At 32.1% G+C, this 18,241-nt stretch overlaps 1 protein-coding gene across 1 annotated transcript; it reads right to left on the bottom strand.

Moving 5' to 3' along the window:
* Positions 1–13,724: 13,724 nt before the first annotated feature.
* On the bottom strand, positions 13,725–16,388 carry LOC139504376 (uncharacterized). Its single transcript, XM_071294452.1, has 3 exons — positions 16,331–16,388; positions 14,583–14,692; positions 13,725–14,063 (listed from the first exon to the last, which is right to left on the bottom strand). The coding sequence occupies exons 1-3, from the start codon at positions 16,386–16,388 to the stop codon at positions 13,725–13,727; spliced, it is 507 nt and encodes a 168-aa protein (XP_071150553.1).
* Positions 16,389–18,241: the final 1,853 nt, after the last annotated feature.

The following is an 18,241-nucleotide window of genomic DNA, read 5'->3' on the forward strand; positions in this document are numbered from 1 at the left end:
CTACGCATTCGGAAGTCTTAAAGATAATTTAGATGAAGAGCAGTGAAAGCCAACTACTAAAACTTCATTTTAATAAACAAGAAAGGAAATTAATTTGTAACAGTACCTAACATTTTCGAAAAACTTCATAAATTATCCAAGTTCATGTACTTACAAAGTTGTAACTTTAATTATATGAAACATCACTGTTGAGAAGTAAATTAAAGGCTATATGATATAAACAATTATGTTTACGAAGGAATAAAAATTAATCTGTTTTGTTTTATAATACGTTTTCTATAACCGTTACGCTTATATCTCAAATTTACTGTTAACCACTTATTTTCTAGAGCCACTAATTATTCGCGAGAAGAAAATTAACGTAAATATGTGAAACTCAGATCTGGTTTTAAATGAACAGAACAAGAACATTAGAAAAAGGCGACAATATGTGTTGCCGTGAAATAGGATACGAAAGGTAGAATGCAAAAAAAGTATTTTTTTTTTCTCAGTGTATCAACAGTTGTATAATTTATATCAAAAGGAAGATGTGGTATGATTGTAAATAAGACAACCGTCCACAAGGGACCAAAATGACATAGAAATTAACAACTACAGGTCACCGTACGGCCTTCAACAATGAGCAAAGCCCATACCGCATAGTCAACTATAAAAGGCCCCGAAATGACCATGTAAAACAATTCAAACATTGTCAAACGAGAAAAATAACGGCCTAATTTATGTTTACTTTCATCGTTACCTTTTCTTCAAACACGATAAGAATCACAAAACTGAACCACACCATTACACTACTGAACCAAACCATGACACTGAATCGTCAGTAACCTGTAGGTATATGCAAACAACAGTTGAGGGAATTGTATATTATGACGAAATATGTCATGTAGCAATTCGTTTTTATGGTTGGTCAACGAGTTTAACTTTTAAATTTTGACAACACCGCCTGCTCTGTGTCGAGCGCTCTACACCACTTAGCCACATAGACTTAACTTAGAATTCCCCTTTAGGTGGCCTAGTGTTACCTTTCCTCCTCAGAAGAAGTAGAGTCTTAACACATTACAAATGCACAGGTTATATTAGAAATGTAGATCAAATTGATTGCAGTATGATTTTGAATCCCGGCGAGGGAAGAACAAAATGTTGCCTCCACAAATTTGCTGTTTTACATTGTTTTGCGGTTATTTATAGTAATTATATATATCAAGTTGCAAACATACGAAAAATTGGATTAACTCCGTTGGTATAAATGGTTGTATTAAAATGTTCTTTTGCTTTTTGAAACAAGTAATGATAATCATTTCATCATCTGTTTTATTTTATTCCTTATTATTCATTTTTATTTTTTCATATAAAAAGGAGATATGGTTTGATTTCGAATGCAGCAACTATCTTAACTCGCAATTCTAGATCACCGTCCGGTACTCAAAATTTAGGAAAACCCATACCGTATCATCAGCATATAAAGGCCCGATACGACAAAAAGATAAACAAGACCCCGTCCCCTAAAAAAAAAGCATGATAATTTACGATAAATATTAACCGAAAACAGACACAATAGACCGCAACAAAAACAGACCATTGATTTTCAGGCCTTTGATTTGGAAAAGATACATGACTAATTTAGCGGGTTTGAACATTTATATGTGCAATCAATCCTCCCTTCAACCAGGGATATGGAACAATTTGTAACACTAAGTTGCGAATTTCTTGAATCGTAAAGTTGTAACATCGTACAAAAACCAACTAATATAAAGTGTTGTTTTTGCAGTCACTGAAAGCTAGTGCGAACCAAGTAACAACTTGAAACATAAATCATGTTCCTTCAGAATATATAAAGTTTATTTTGATTTACGAAGTAATATTTTAAATAAGGTCATATTTATAGCGTGTTTCTTTCTTAAGAAATTAAAACTGCTTTGTTCATTGTAATCTAAACGCTGTTTATTTCATCTGCATCACGCTGTGGTTGTGTTCTTTTAAAAGGAAAAGAAGGATCAAAACATGATCGTCTTTACAAAATGCAAGTCATTTTATCTTGTATCATATTCTTGTATATGCAGTAATTTAGGATTTACTGTAATGTTATATTTTTTGATAAAATACCATTATGACAGAATGATGTATGGTTTTGTACAACCAGAACAGAGATATAATCATTTTTTTGTCAATGGAATAATTGCGTGTTAAGTTAGTTTGATTTGAAATAATACAAAATACTAATAAAAATATTTGTAACAATTATATGTTCTATAGAAAAGAGGTAAATGATACCAAAGGAACAACAAAACTCATAAGTCAAGAATGAGAACGCGGCGCTATAAAAGGAAAATTAAAACACATAACAGTACACAAAACACAACATACAAAAATAAAGACTGACAATAATAGACCACATAAAATGTGCTTCGGAAGGGTAAGCAAATCCTGCTCCAGTCATGCAAGTTTTAACCCGGTGATAAATTCGATGGGTCATATTCGGGGAAAAGGAGTCATCATTGTAGTTATGACAATTTGCACATATTTGTTGTCTTTTGTGGAATAGATATTCCATAACAAGAAACCAGCTCATGATGGCGTCCGTAAAATTTACGAAGGGATGATTCTACCTTCACCATTCGGAACTCTTGGTTTGATATCTTCCTTGTGAGAAGCAACCCTTTTTCAAATACATCATGATCGGAAATGCAAGCCCCTGAATATGGTATCAACTGGGAGATATATACTCTATATTCAGGTACTGCTGGATTGTTGCTACATAGAAATGGAAAGTATACAATTTGTAAGCTGAAATCATCTTTTTTGTTGTAAAGGTTTGCTTTCAACCGACCCTTAATTGTCAGTTTCTAGATGTAAGTCAAGTTACGAGCCATACCTAACTGTTTCTGTAGTATACTTATCTCTAGTTCGATTTGATAGATTCTTTCAACATAGTCACCAAATTTTGGTTCCCTTTGGAATTCCGACAGTCTGTAGAAAAACATGTCTCCCAACTATTATTTGTCTGTTTGTCTTTTGATTTTCAGCCATGGCGTTGTCAGTTAATTTTCAATCTATGAGTTTGACTTTCCCTGTGGTATCGTTTGTCCCTCTTATTAAGTGTTCTGCTGTAGTTAGTTTGATAGGTAAATAATACTTGTGATATATCATTGATATTTACTATGACAAAGTCGATTTACTATCAGTTCATATTAGTTTGACGACCATTTTGAAGCATTGTCCCATATGACATGGTTCAGTGACTTTGAATTAATTAGCGATTTTCAATTTTAAGTTTCTGTTAAAGTTAGTTTCATAGGATCTACTTGTGATGGACAAATGATAGTTGTATGAATTTAAATTACTATAAATTAATATCAATTTCATGAATATTTGAAGGCCCTGATCCTAGGACAGAGTCTGGTGACCTTGAATACATTTCAAATATTCAGTCTTTCTGATAGGTCAGCTCGATAAGAACTTCTTGTGTAAGATCAATGATAGTTTTAATAAATGTGCATTACCGTAAGTAGATATCAGATTAAACTCCTTTCTAAAATCTCCACATTTTGTGTTGTTGTGGAGGACGCTCAGCCGAGATATTCATTACCTTGAAAAATTGAAATACTTAGTACCCCCTGTACTGTGTTATTGATCTTGCAGGTAATTTGTTATGTAAACAAATCCAGATTGCGATGCAATAAGTGATTCTTAACGACAAATTTCTACTAGTCCGCCAGACCACCAGCTAACAAATCTACTGATCGGACGAAAATTCTACTGGTCTTGGACCATCGGACCAGCGCTAATTTCGACCCCTGCATAATGGCCTGAATGATTAATTTCGCATTGATGTCCATTCTTCAAAAATTCCATTTATGGTTTACTACTGAAATGACGAGTTCAAATTGTTACCCTGCTTTAGACAAATACGACAAATCAAAGAATTCAACTTGATATACAACTTATATAAAAGAAGGTTTTATAAATTACATCGTTCCAGGCGCTTTTGTTTTTGACACACAATCAGGTTTTATTTCCAGGATGTAGCCGTAGGAAGTGAATTGAGGGAGAAAGCCGATGTCAGAGCACGCAGAATCACAGGGTACAGATGATAACATGAAGAGTCAGATAGCGATACATGTATGTATTGTAAATCGCATCCCTTTAGTTCACGGCTCTTCACAAACATTTAAAATTGCACATAACACGACATATTTTATCCCACACATGAGGCGAGCATTCAAGACATTGTGGATGAACATGTGCCTTTTAAAATCAAAACTAGATCATGTTCTCCTTAAATCTGATAAAGATATGAAAGAGGTTAGCGATTTTTAGGTAAAAAAAAGGAAAAGTTTCCATCGAAAAAAGATTGCCTGGAATTGAACTGTCCATAAACGAAAGGTTTCCACGAGTTTATCTATAAAAAAGACGGGAAAATTTAGGACTGGGACACACAAATTCGTCATGTAATATATTAATTTAGCAGCAACAAGGTCAGCAAATTGGTTCACATATGATAAGCTATTCAGGCTACAAATTGAGAAACATGACTACAGTACCAAACTATATCTCAAGTTTGTAGAGAACATACACAAAACCATGGTAAATTTTATTCAAACACTTCTAAAGCGAGAACTAATCAACAAGCAAAACACACTAGTTTAAACAAGACTTTTAGATAATTCAATAAATTTACTGACTCTCCGTATTTCCCTCTTTGTTGGATAAAACATTGTATGCAAAATATGCAGTGGCAGCACAGAAGGGCCCAAATGTTACAACTGGACCGGCACTAGAAAGAAGTGCCAAACAGTATGCATCTTTATTCCTTAGAAACTACTCCAGTAAAAGTGCAATCCGTAGAAAAATTTAATAAATCTTTATTCACATAGAATGTAGCTTATGAAATTGTATCTGGTTGCAAATCGGGTGTTTCCTTTAAAAAAAATTGGCTCAAGGATACGAAGGCTTACTATATAATAATTTGGCCTCTCCCATCGATGCTAAAAGAAAACTATTAAACTTTCTCCTACTTCCATTTTTATGTACTAAGTGTACTTATTTAACTTAATTAAAACTGACAGGCACGGATTTATTTGAAAATATTTAGTTTTCAATGCTAAGTTATATAAGGTTTTATTCAAATTATTCTTTATATATGATGGTCTTAAATGCTACAGTGCAGATATTGGCATTTGTCACCTTCAAGATTGGTCCCAACATAGAGCAGAAGCTGATAGAAATTGCGTATGTAATCAGAGGTTTCCCTGGTGTGTCAACCCAATATAAAAAAATTACTGTCCAGCAAAATGTAGGTCAAACAGAAAAAAACTTATTGTCTAGTGATTCAAATGTTTATAAAAGTTTGTGTTATAAAATAGAACTGAGGATATAAATGGGAAATGTTTCAAAGAGACAACAACTCGACCAAAGAGCACGAAACAATCATAGGCTATCATGACAGTGAGAATATCTTACAACCGGAGGCGTGCTTTAGTTTGTTCTTAATAAAAAAATATGCACTAGTAAAGTAAATATATGTATCGTTATGAAGCACCAAATGGAAACGACTCAATTGATTCAATACATACACTATTGTCATGATGTATATAATTGTAAATTGTATTTATAACAAGCAAAGAAAGACAAGTCTAGATAACTTTAATGTATTTCAGACAACAGTCGAAATATGGCAGGTAGAATAGTCACTGCAAACAAACAATGTTTTTATATTTTTTGTCTGGAACTTTATGATAGTATTATTCATACAGGCAGAATAGTGTGTTTTCAGTGACATTTTCATCCAGTAGAAATTTACATTTGCAACATTTTGATGTAATTTTAACAAAATTCCAAGAAAGTACTTGTCCCTTTATGGAATTGGTAGCATAATATGATATTTTTTTTAATTTTGATTTTATATCTAATACAAAGTCTTTTAACAATAGACTCACTAGGTTATTTCAATTGGTCAATTAACAATAAGAAGCGCTTTTTCCGCGCTAAACGTGTCCAAACATTTGGGGCATATTATCATGCTTTTAGATATGCCATTTTGAATGTATTAAAGTTTGATGGATGAGTGGATATTGTAGCACTATGAACATGAAGGTTTTATGGGATGGTGTCTTGCATTAGCAAACATCGACCTTTAGGAAAGATATGCTGCAAAAGTGTTGTTCATTTGAATTGCGCGGCATTTTCTAAATATTGGACCTTAGTCATTGTTGTCTTCGTCGCCAAATCAGTCGGGGACTAGGAATCATCCCTCAGATCCATTCAATGTACAAATACTTGTACATGGTAAATTATAAGTCGTCCTTTCTCTAAAACTGATTATTTATTCTTTGATACATATTACGTTGATGTGAACTTATACTTCCCTTTTTTTTGTAACATTATATTTTTTTAATTATTGTCCTTTATTGTGCTATGTGCTTTTTTCTATGTGCCTTCTTGTGTTTCCTTGATACATATGACGATGCACTGTACTTATTCATCCCGTCATTATGTTATTGTGCTATTGTAAACTTTTGTAGTCTTGTCTTTCATTTTTGCAATGTGTTTTGTCTACATGAGTAATTATATATATCAAATTGCAAACATACGAAAAATTGGATTAACTCCGTTGGTATAAATGGTTGTATTAAAATGTTCTTTTGCTTTTTGAAACAAGTAATGATATTCATTTCATCATCTGTTTTCTTTTATTCCTTATTATTCATTCTGATTTTCTCATATAAAAAGGAGATATGGTATGATTTCGAATGCAGCATCTATCTAAAGTCGCAATTCTAGATCACCGTACGGTACTCAAATTTAGGAAAACCCATACCGTATTATCAGCATATAAAGGCCCGATACGACAAAAAGATAAACAAGACCCCGCCCCCCTAAAAACTAAAAAAAAGCATGATTATTTACGATTAATATTAACCGAAAACCGACACAACAGACCGCAACAAAAACATACCATTTTCAGGCTTCTGATTTGGAACAGATACATGACTAATTTGGTGGGTTTAAACATTTATATGTGCAATCAATCCTCCCTTCTACCAGGGACAAGGAACAATTTGTAAAACTAATTTGCGAATTTCTTGAATCGTCAAGTTGTAACATCGTAAAAAAACCAACTAACATAAAGTGTTGTTTTTGCAGTTACTGAAAGCTAGTGCGAACCACGTAACAACTTAAAACATAAATCATGTTTCTTCAGAATATATAAAGTTTATTTTGATTTACGAAGTAATATTCTAAATAAGGTCATATTTATAGCGTGTTTCTTTCTTTAGAAATTTAAAACTGCTTTGCTGATTGTAATCTAAACGGTGTGGTTGTGTTCTTTTAAAATAAAAAGAAGAAACAAAACATGATCGACTTTACAAAATGCAAGTCATTTTTATCTTGTGTCATATTCTTGTATATACAGTAATTTAGGAGTTACTGTAATGTTATATATTTTTGATAAAGTACCATTATGACAGAATGATGTATGGTTTTGTACAAACAGAACAGAGATATAATCATGTTTTTGTCAATGGAATAATTGCGTGTTAAGTTAGTTTGATCTTAACTAATACAAAATACTTTTAAAAATATTTGTAACAATTATATGTTCTATAGAAAAGACGTAAATGATACCAAGGGAACAACAAAACCCATAAGTCAAAAATGAGAACGCGGCGCTATAAAAGAAAAATTAAAACACACAACAGTACACAAAACACAACATACAAAAATAAAGACTGACAACAATAGACCACATAAAAATTGGGGTGATCTGAAGTGCTTCGGAAGGTTAAGCTAATCCTGCTCCACATATGGCTCCCGTCATGCAAGTTCAAACCCGGTGATCAGTATAATTCGGTGGGTCATATTCGGGGGAAAGGGGTCATCATTGTAGTTACGACCATTTCACATATTGGTTGTCATTTGTGAAATAGATATTCCATAACAAGAAACCAGCTCATGATGGCGTCCGTAAAATTTACGAAGGGATGATTCTAACTTCACCATTCGGAACTCTTGGTTTGATATCTTCCTTGTGAGAAGCAACCCTTTTTAAATTACATCATGATGGGAAATGCAAGCCTCTAAATATAGTTTCAACTGGGAGATATATACTCTATATGCAGGTACTGCTGGATTGTTGCTACATAGAAATGGAAAGTATATACAATTTGTAAGCTGAAATCATCTTTTTTGTCGTAAAGCTTTGCTTTCAACCGACTCCCATGATCAATTTCTAGATGTAAGTCAAGATACGAGCCATACCTAACTGTATCTGTAGTATCCTTATCTCTAGTTCGATTTGATAGATTCGTTCAACATAGTCACCAAATTGTGGTTCCCATTGGAATTCCGACAGTCTGTAGAAAAACATGTATGACTCCCAACTATTATTTGTCTGTTTGTCTTTTGATTTTCAGCCATGGCGTTGTCAGTTAATTTTCAATCTATGAGTTTGACTTTCCCTGTGGTATCGTTTGTCCCTCTTATCAAGTGTTCTGCTGTAGTTAGTTTGATAGGAAAATAATACTTGTGATATATCATTGATATTTACTATGACAAAGTCGATTTACTATCAGTACATATTAGTTTGACGACCATTTTAAAGCATTGTCCCATATGACATGGTTCAGTGACTTTGAATTAATTAGCGATTTTCAATTTTAAGTTTCTGTTTAAGTTAGTTTCATAGGATCTACTTGTGATGGACAAATGATAGTTGTATGAAGTTAAATTACTATAACTTAATATCAATTTCATGAATATTTGAGGGCCCTGCCCCTAAGAAAGAGTCTAGTGACCTTGAATAAATTTCAAATATTCAGTCTTTCTGGTAGGTCAGTTCGATAAGAACTACTTGTGTAAGATCAATGATAGTTTAAATAAATGTGCATTACCGTAAGTACATATCAGATTAAACTCCTTTCTAAAATTTCCACATTTTGTGTTGTTATGAAGGACGCTCAGTCAAGATATTCATTACCTTGAAAAATTGAAATACTTAGTACCCCCTGTACTGTGTTATTGATCTTGCAGGTAATATGATATGTAAACAAATCGAGATTGCCGTGCAATTAGTGATTCTTATCGACAAATTTCTACTGGTCCGCCGGACCACCAGCTAACAAAATCTACTGATCGGACGAAAATTCTACTGGTCTTGGACCATCGGACCAGCGCTAGTTTCGACCCCTGCATAATGGCCTGAATAATTAATTTCGCATTGATGTCCATTCTTCAAAAAATCCATTTACGGTGTACTCGTGAAATGACGAGGTCAAATTGTTACCCTGCTTTAGACAAATACGACGAATCAAATAATTCAACTTTATATACAACTAATATAGAAGAAGGTGTTTTTTTTTATAAATTACATCGTTCCAAGCGCTTTTGTTTTTGACACACAATCAGGTTTTATTTCCAGGATGTAGCCGTAAGAAGAGAATTGAGGGAGAAAGGCCGATGTCAGAGCACGCGGATCACAGGGAACAGATGATAACATGAAGAGTCAGATAGCGATACATGTATTGTAAATCGCATCTCTTTAGTTCACGGCTCTTCACAAACATTTAAAATGGCACATAACACGAAATATTTCATCCCACACATGAGGCGAGCATACAAGACATCGCCTTTTAAAATCAAAACTAGATCTGGCAAATTCATACACTTGCATGTTCTCCTTAAATCTGATAAAGAAATGGAGGAGGGTAGCGTTTTTTAAGTAAAAAGACGGAAAAGTTTCCATTGAAAAAAGATTGCCTGGAATTGAACTGTCCATATACGAAAGGTTTCCACGAGTTTGTATATAGAACAGACGGGAAAATTTAGGACTCGGACACACAAATTCTTCATGTAATATGTTAATGTAGCAGCAACAAGGTCAGCAAATTGGTTCACATATGATAAGCTATTCAGGCTACAAATTGAGAAACATGAACTACAGTACCAAACTATATCTCAAGATTGTAGAGGATATACACAAAACCATGGTCAATTTTATTCAAACACTTTTAAAGCAAGACTTTTAGGTAATTCAATAAATTTACTAACTCTCCGTATTTCCCTCTTTGTTGGATAAAAAATTGTATGCAAAATATGCAGTGGCAGCACAGAAGGGCCCAAATGTTACAACTGGACCGGCCCTAGAAAGAAGTGCCAAACAGTATGCATCTTTATTCCCTAGAAACTACTCCTGAAACCAGTAAAAGTGCAATCCGTAGAAAAATTAAATAAATCTTTATTCACATAGAATTTAGCTCATGAAATTGTATCTGGTTGCAAATCGGGTGTTTCCTTTAAAACAATTTGGCTCAAGGATACGAAGGCTTACTATATAATAATTTGGACTCTCCTATCGATGCTAAAAGAAAACTTTCTCCTAGTTCCATTTTTATTTACTTAGTGTACTGATTTAACTTAATTAAAACTGACAGGCACGGGTTTATTTGAAAATTTTTAGTTTTCAATGCTAAGTTATATAAGGTTTGATTCAAATTATTTTTTATATGATGGTCTTAAATGCTACAGTGAAGGTATTGGCATTTGGCACCTTCAAGATTGGTCCCAACATAGAGCAGAAGCTGATAGCAATTGCGTATGTAATCAGAGGTTTCCCTGGCGTGTCAACCCAATATTCAAAAAATCGTGTAGCAAAATGTAGGTCAAACAGAAAAAAAACGTATTGTCTAGTGATTCAAATGTTTATAAAAGTTTGTGTTATAAAATAAAACTGAGGATATAAATGGGAAATGTTTCAAAGAGACAGCAACTCGACCAAAGAGCACGAAACAATCATAGGCTATCATGACAGTGAGAATATCTTACAACCGTGCTTTAGTTTGTTCCTAATAAAAAAATATGCACTAGTATAGTAAATATATGTATCGTTATGAAGCACCAAATGGAAACGACTCAATTGATTCAATACATACACTATTGTCATGATGTATATAATTGTAAATTGTATTTATAACAAGCAAAGAAAGACAAGTCTAGATAACTTTAATGTATTTCAGACAACAGTCGAAATATGGCAGGTAGAATAGTCACTGCAAACAAACATTTTTTTTTAATTTTTTGTCTAGAATTTTATGATAGTATTATTCATACAGGCAGAATAGTGTGTTTTCAGTGACGTTTACATCCAGTAGAAATTTACATTTGCGACATTTTGATGAAATTTTAACAAAATTCCAAGAGAGTACTTGTCCCTTTAGGGAATGGTAGCATAATATGATAGTTTTTTTTAATTTTGATTTTATATCTAATACAAAGTCTTTTAACAATAGACTCACCAGGTTATTTTAATTCAATTAACAACAAGTAGCGCTTTTTCCGCGCTGAACGTGTCCGAACATTTGGGCATATTATTATGTTTTTAGATATGCCATTTTGAATGTAGACATTTCTAGTAAGAATAAAATAAAAGATTTAAAATATTATACTTACTATTCTTTAAGATTAATTTGAATCAGAGTAAGATAAAATAGAACTAGAGATATAGGAAGATACGGTATGAGTGCCAATGAGACAACTCTCAATCCAAGTAACAAAGCATCTTAGTAGAATTGATTTTAAAAGGTATTTGCGTGCAATTACAAATAGAAATAAACAAATACTTTAAAAATTGAGTAACATTCAATCGCCTATAATCATTCACTGACAGCGGTTATTTTTCGACCCCGTAAAAATTCCGAAACGAATGAATCCGTATAGCAATGTGTCTATGTTAATGGTAGTTAATCTTATCAAGTATAGAGTTTCTGCCAGCTTTTGATTTTTTATAAAACTGATGGATTCAAACTGTACAGACATGGTGCGATTTTCTACATTTTATGAGTTAAACAGTGATGAATAAATGTATCTTTTCTCACATATTTTTCTTCGATAATGAACGTAAAGTTACTACGTGCCTTCAAATGTCCCCTTGAATTCAGAAAAATACTCATTATCAAACTGAATAAGGTTTATTTAACTGTACATACATGTATGTATCGTTCATTTCACTGTGTGTCGAGTTCGTAGCTTTCTTACATAAAACCACTGTACTATTCGTTGTCAAGAAATGTCACAAATTTTTTTGTAAATTTACTCGAGATGGACCAAGCTTTTCTGTTTTTTATATTGTGATATTTTTTATCCGTAAACTTTGTCTAAACAGTGAACAATGCAATTATTAGTCATTCTTTTAATCAATCACTGCATGAAAACTTATCTTTTGTTTTCACCAAAAGATTGCTAAAAGACCACATTTGATATACCTTTTTTGATCTTTTCTAGACCTTTTAAAAAAATACAAAAGGTATAAAAGATTATCTTTGGTTCACATTTTGATGCAACAAAAGGTAGGCAAATGGCCCACTTTGTTTTCACAAAAGGTAAACAACATGTTGCCTTTTGTTTACAACAAAAGGTAACAACTTGTGACCTTTTGTGTAATTATAAAAGATGTGCAACTGAGATCTTTTGAATGACAAAAGGTAATAAAAGATAACCTGTTGGTGATCAAAAGATGAGAAAAATATGAACTTTTTGCACATTTTGTCACAAAAATGTTAACAAAAGATACCTTTCCATGGTAAAAAGGTGACCAAAATATGAACATTCTGTATAGTCTTGTCACACAAATGTTAACAAAAGATACCTTTCCATGGTAAAAAGGTGACCAAAATATGAACATTCTGTATAGTCTTGTCACACAAATGTTAACAAAAGATACCTTTCCATGGTAAAAAGGTGACCAAAATATGAACATTCTGTATAGTCTTGTCACACAAATGTTAACAAAAGATACCTTTCCATGGTAAAAAGGTGACCAAAATATGAACATTCTGTATAGTCTTGTCACACAAATGTTAACAAAAGATACCTTTCCATGGTAAAAAGGTGACCAAAATATGAACATTCTGTATAGTCTTGTCACACAAATGTTAACAAAAGATACCTTTCCATGGTAAAAAGGTGACCAAAATATGAACATTCTGTATAGTCTTGTCACACAAATGTTAACAAAAGATACCTTTCCATGGTAAAAAGGTGACCAAAATATGAACATTCTGTATAGTCTTGTCACACAAATGTTAACAAAAGATACCTTTCCATGGTAAAAAGGTGACCAAAATATGAACATTCTGTATAGTCTTGTCACACAAATGGTAACAAAAGATACCTTTCCATGGTAAAAAAAGATGACCAAAATATGAACTGTCAGTTTATTCCGTCAGACCAAAAGATGATTAAAACCAAAAAATCTTCACATTCTTGTCACAACTTTAAGGTTGGTTACCATAGTTATTGTTTCAGGTAAAAAAATATTACCAATGATGAACTACCAGCAAATGTTTTGTCTCTCATATAGTAATCAAATTAATTGTGTTTTGTGAAAAAATTCACATTGACTTCAATTGAAAGACTTCCAATCGAAACCAGATTAATGGATTCAATTATACAACTGTTAGACAATAGGTAAACCAGTTTACTATAACTGAGTTATATAATGCACAAATAACATCCATGACTCATGGCTTGTTAATCAGGAACTGCTAACCTTTCCTTAAAGCACTTCAGTTTTTAGTTTTGTTGTTTTATTTCAATTTTGTTAATCCAAAAGCAGTACTTTTACAAATAAAGTAGAACATTTAGGAATCTTTATACAAAACACACTACTCAGTACGTTATAACTATATAAATGCAAAAAGAAATTTAAAATACAATAAGATTTCAAATTTTTATTGATTCCCAATATTCTGTGGCTCCAGATCTCGGACAATCCACTGGCAATTTTCAGCCAACTGAGGCACATCCTTTTGGCTTTGATTGCCAATTGTCCTTTTCTGCAGTAGCCTTAAACTGGCCTTGGAACAAACATTTTTGTAGGCATTGTCAAGTTTTGACTTATAGTTTTTAAATTTACTGGACTGCCAGGATGGTTGATGAGTTATGAACCCATCCTGGCCATTCTCCTCATCCGAAGACATGTAAGCAGGCTTCATGACCTCCATTATCTTTGCCTTCTTATTAATACCTAGCTCCATTTTCTCCAAAGCACATAGTCTCCGTTTTGCTTTCTGAAAAGAAAAAAATTTATGGTTATATTATCATTGTTCAATGTATGTTTTATATCTAATTATTTCTTTAAATTGTAAAAAGCTATTGAATAGTGAGTATAAATAAAATTGAGAATGGAAATGGGGAATGTGTCAAAGAGACAACAACCCGACCATAGAAAAAAAACAACAGCAGAAGGTCACCAACAAGTCATCAATGTAGCGAGAAATTCCCAAACCTGGAGGCGTCCTTCAGCTGGCCCCTAAACAAATATATACTAGTTCAGTGATAATGAACGCCATACTAATTTCCAAATTGTACACAATGTTTTGATTTTAAGAATTAATGATTTAAATTTGTTAAACTGAAAATAAGAATTTTTATAACATATGTTTTACAACATTGTGACACTGTTTACACTTGACGACTATAGAATGGATTTGTTATGTTTTATTACACACCAAAACTTCCATATCAGGAGATTTAATCCTAAACAAATTAATCTGATGACAGAACTACAATCATGTTATTCTAATTACCTCCTTTTTCCTTTCACATGCTGCTCTCCTTTTCTTCTCTCCTTCTAATCTGTCTTTCTTTATGGCTGTCTCCTCTTGTCTCTTTGTCAAAAAGTATCTTGACAAGGCACCTTAATAAAAAAATAAGAGAGTTTAATTAAAATACATTTCTGGTTCTTTACAAAAAATATCTTTTAGACCTAAGATTATGGCTGCGACATTTAAATGTCTTAATTAAGTAAAGAAATGTATTGGTGTATTATAAAACTTGACCAATTCACACACTGAAGGACTTTAATGATATGTTTGTGAGTGACTGTGTACAGTTTATACATTTTATTATTTATACACTATTAAATAAATTTCTTTAAAAAATTGTTTAATCCTTAATATAATTCTTAAAAATTGAAGATTAGGAATGTATTTTTCCACATTCGTAACTTCTACCGCACTTAAAATCCTTGCACATGAATATATTTGTTGGTTACTGTAACAAAAAATATGTATACTCCATAAAATTTGCATTCGGATTAAAAAAAAAAAAAAACTACAAAAACTGAGTGCTTATAATTCAAACAAATATTTTTCATTTGTTTATTATTTAACTAAACAATTAATGTGAAGTGAAAATAAATTTTGTTTGTGTGCATCTGGAATGTGTCATTATATCACCACCATTTTATGTGGTGCATTATGTTTGAGCATTAACATTTTACAAGATGTCTATGATGGCAGAATATGGGATGACTTTAATGGGAATAAGTTTAATTCTTTCTGTGAAGAAGGAAATTATGGATTAATGTTGAATGTTGACTGGTGGCAACCCTATAAATATACAAATTATTCTATAGGTGCAATATACTTGATTTTCTTAAATTTACCTAGGGACGAAAGGTTTAAAAGGGAAAATATGATTTTAGTAGTTGTGATTCCTGATATGAAATCTGAACCTCCAAAAACACTTTTTTACTTCCTTTTGTTAAAGAACTGAAAACAGCTTGGTCAACAGGATTTTTGTTGTATTCATTCAAATCACCAGCAAACTTGAAATGCTTTAAGCTTGCACTTCTCTGTGTTGGATGTGATGTGCCAGCTAGTAGAAAACTTTGTGGATTTCTTGGTCATTCGGCAACCATGGGATGCAATAAATGTAAAAAAGAATTTCCAGGAATGGTTGTAGAAAAAACTATGGAGGATTTGATAGATCGTTATGGCCAGAAAGAAAAAATCATACTCACAGGGAAGAATGCAAACTCATTTTAGAAAGTACTAGTAAGGGAGACAAATTGAAGTTAGAAAAACAATTTGGTACAAGATATTCATGCCTTTTAGAACTGCCATATTTTGATCCTGTGTGTATGACTCCCATAGATCCAATGCACAACTTATTTCTTGGTACCGCAAAGCATATGTTTAAGATTTGGAAAACAAAAGGACTCTTGAATGATGAAAAATGCAAAATGATTGAGAATAAGATCTTGCTTTTTAGTTGCCCATCAGATGTTGGAAAGCTACCTAAAAAGATATCTTCTTCAATGGGATCTTTTAATGCTGATCAGCTTAAGAACTGGACAATTTTGTTTTCAGTTTATGCTTTGAAAGGAATTTTACCTGACGAACACTTAGAATGCTGGGTAATTTGTCAAGCTTGTAGGAGATTTTGCTCGAGATATTTATCTGTTGGAAATGCCAAGGTTGCTGATCGACTTTTGTTGGATTTTTGTAGAATGTTTGAAAGCCTTTATGGCGACCAATTTGTTACACCAAACATGCATCTTCATGGTCATCTTCTTGATTATATTTTAGATTATGGACCAGTATATTCATTTTGGTTGTTCAGTTTTGAAAGGCAAAATGGAATTTTAGGATCTTATAAAAACCAATAAAAAAAATGTCGAAGTGCAGATAATGAAGAGATTTCTTGCTGAATCCAGAGCAAGAGATAAAGACGAGGTCATAAGTCCAAATTTTGCACAGCTGTTTGAAGAACTATCAGGCACGGTTAGGGAAAGAGGAACCTTAGCTGAAATAAATTGCTTGCAGCAAGCTAGTCTAATAGAAAGGTCATCACTTAGTTGTAATATAGCAGATGTTCCTTGGGATTTATCTGAAGGTATTTTTGTACAGAAACCTAAATCTGAGTCATTGTGTGACGAGGATGCAAGAATTTTATTTGATTTTTATAGTACTTTGTATACTTCTGAATTTGAAATTTGTAGATCATACCAAAAGGCTAAAGAAGCCTATTTACATGGTTCTATTTTAGGATCACAATATAGTAGAAGTGTGAGGTATTCGTATGTAATGGGATTTTGGTGTGGTGATAATGGTAGCATTGAACTTGAGAATAATGATTTCAATCCTTCTCCGGGACAAATTGAAAAGTTTCTTATACACTCTATTATTCTAAATGGTACAATAAAAACTCATTACTTGGCAAAAGTACGTTGGTTCCAGAAGTTGGAAGAACGAATTAGACATTTTTATGGGAAGCCAGTAGAAGTTTGGTCTTCGAATTTGTATAGACAAAATGGTTCTGCCTCATTTATTCCTGTTCATAGAATTAAATGCAGATTTGTGTTTGTTAAGACAAATTTGTTTAACAAAGATGTTTTGGTTATTTCACCTAGAGAGCGTTATATTTTATAACATAATATTACATTTATTTACTTATTTAGAAAATTTATATGACTATTCTTTATTGTATTAGGGGTCAAACAAGATGATAATGAGACAATATTAGGCTTGGTAAAGATAGTGTTTTCAATAAATGTTATTTGCATTAATATTAATCCTATATGTAAACATTAAAACAGATTCCTAAAAATTTGTAAACATTTTTTGTTTGGTTTAATGGAAAAAAAGAAGTTATAGATTTTTAGCATTGTTAAATTTTACTTACTTAATGCTAAAATAATTTTAAGGTAGATCATCTCAAAAGAAATGTTTATATCACAATCTATGATTTTAATATACATGTAGTAGTACACAATTTATATGCAAGACTTGTTCTTAATTAAAAAAAAAGTTATCCATTGTATCATTTAGAAAATTTTAATTATGACTGAATATTTGTTTTTGTAAATTAATATTTTTCAACTGAACCATAAAATGAAGATAACTCATATTATTTTTTGAATGATTATGAAATTTTTATTTTTTACTTTGCCTTTGGTAGAATGAAATTAACAAGAAAGGTTGCACCAGTATTTTATCATTTCAAACTTCATCTGGTAGACCTTTTTGCATATACAAATTGTGTTCTCCTGTCAAGGAAACAATCTTCTGTAAAAAATCTATACAATATTGGTCATCTTTGCACACACCAAAGCTTGAAAAATAACAAGGAAACCAATTTATTTATTATATGAAATATACATTTTGACAAAGTATTTTAAATTTCTATCTGAGGACAGAATAAGTGATGATCCATCTTAAAATAATATGAAACGTTTGTGCAAAACCATTGCCTATCAAAAGTTTGTGCAATAATATTGGTCGGTGCATGTTAACTTAAGTGAGGAATGTAAATAGGCATTTTTTGTCAAAAAAAATATTTTATATTAGTGTTTAAAGCAATGTTAAGCCTTAAGTTAATAATTTTATTTATATGTATATAGAAAAAGGGGTGGATAATTTTACCTTTGTATGTTCATTGACAGAAACATTTGTCATTAAAG

This window comes from Mytilus edulis, chromosome 14, assembly GCF_963676685.1.
Source record: "Mytilus edulis chromosome 14, xbMytEdul2.2, whole genome shotgun sequence".
Classification (NCBI taxonomy): Eukaryota; Metazoa; Mollusca; class Bivalvia; order Mytilida; family Mytilidae; genus Mytilus; species Mytilus edulis.

What these genes read in the sequence shown, in the direction of transcription:
- LOC139504376 (XM_071294452.1), bottom strand. Translation starts at nt 16,388, where the DNA reads ATGAATATACTGGTCCATAATCTAAAATATAATCAAGAAGATGACCAT. An exon ending in AGATGACCATGAAGATGCAT is followed by an intron (nt 14,693 to 16,330) that starts GTTTGGTGTAAC and finishes TTTTTTATTAAG; the next exon opens with GTGCCTTGTCAAGATACTTT. An exon ending in CATGTGAAAGGAAAAAGGAG is followed by an intron (nt 14,064 to 14,582) that starts GTAATTAGAATA and finishes TTTTCTTTTCAG; the next exon opens with AAAGCAAAACGGAGACTATG.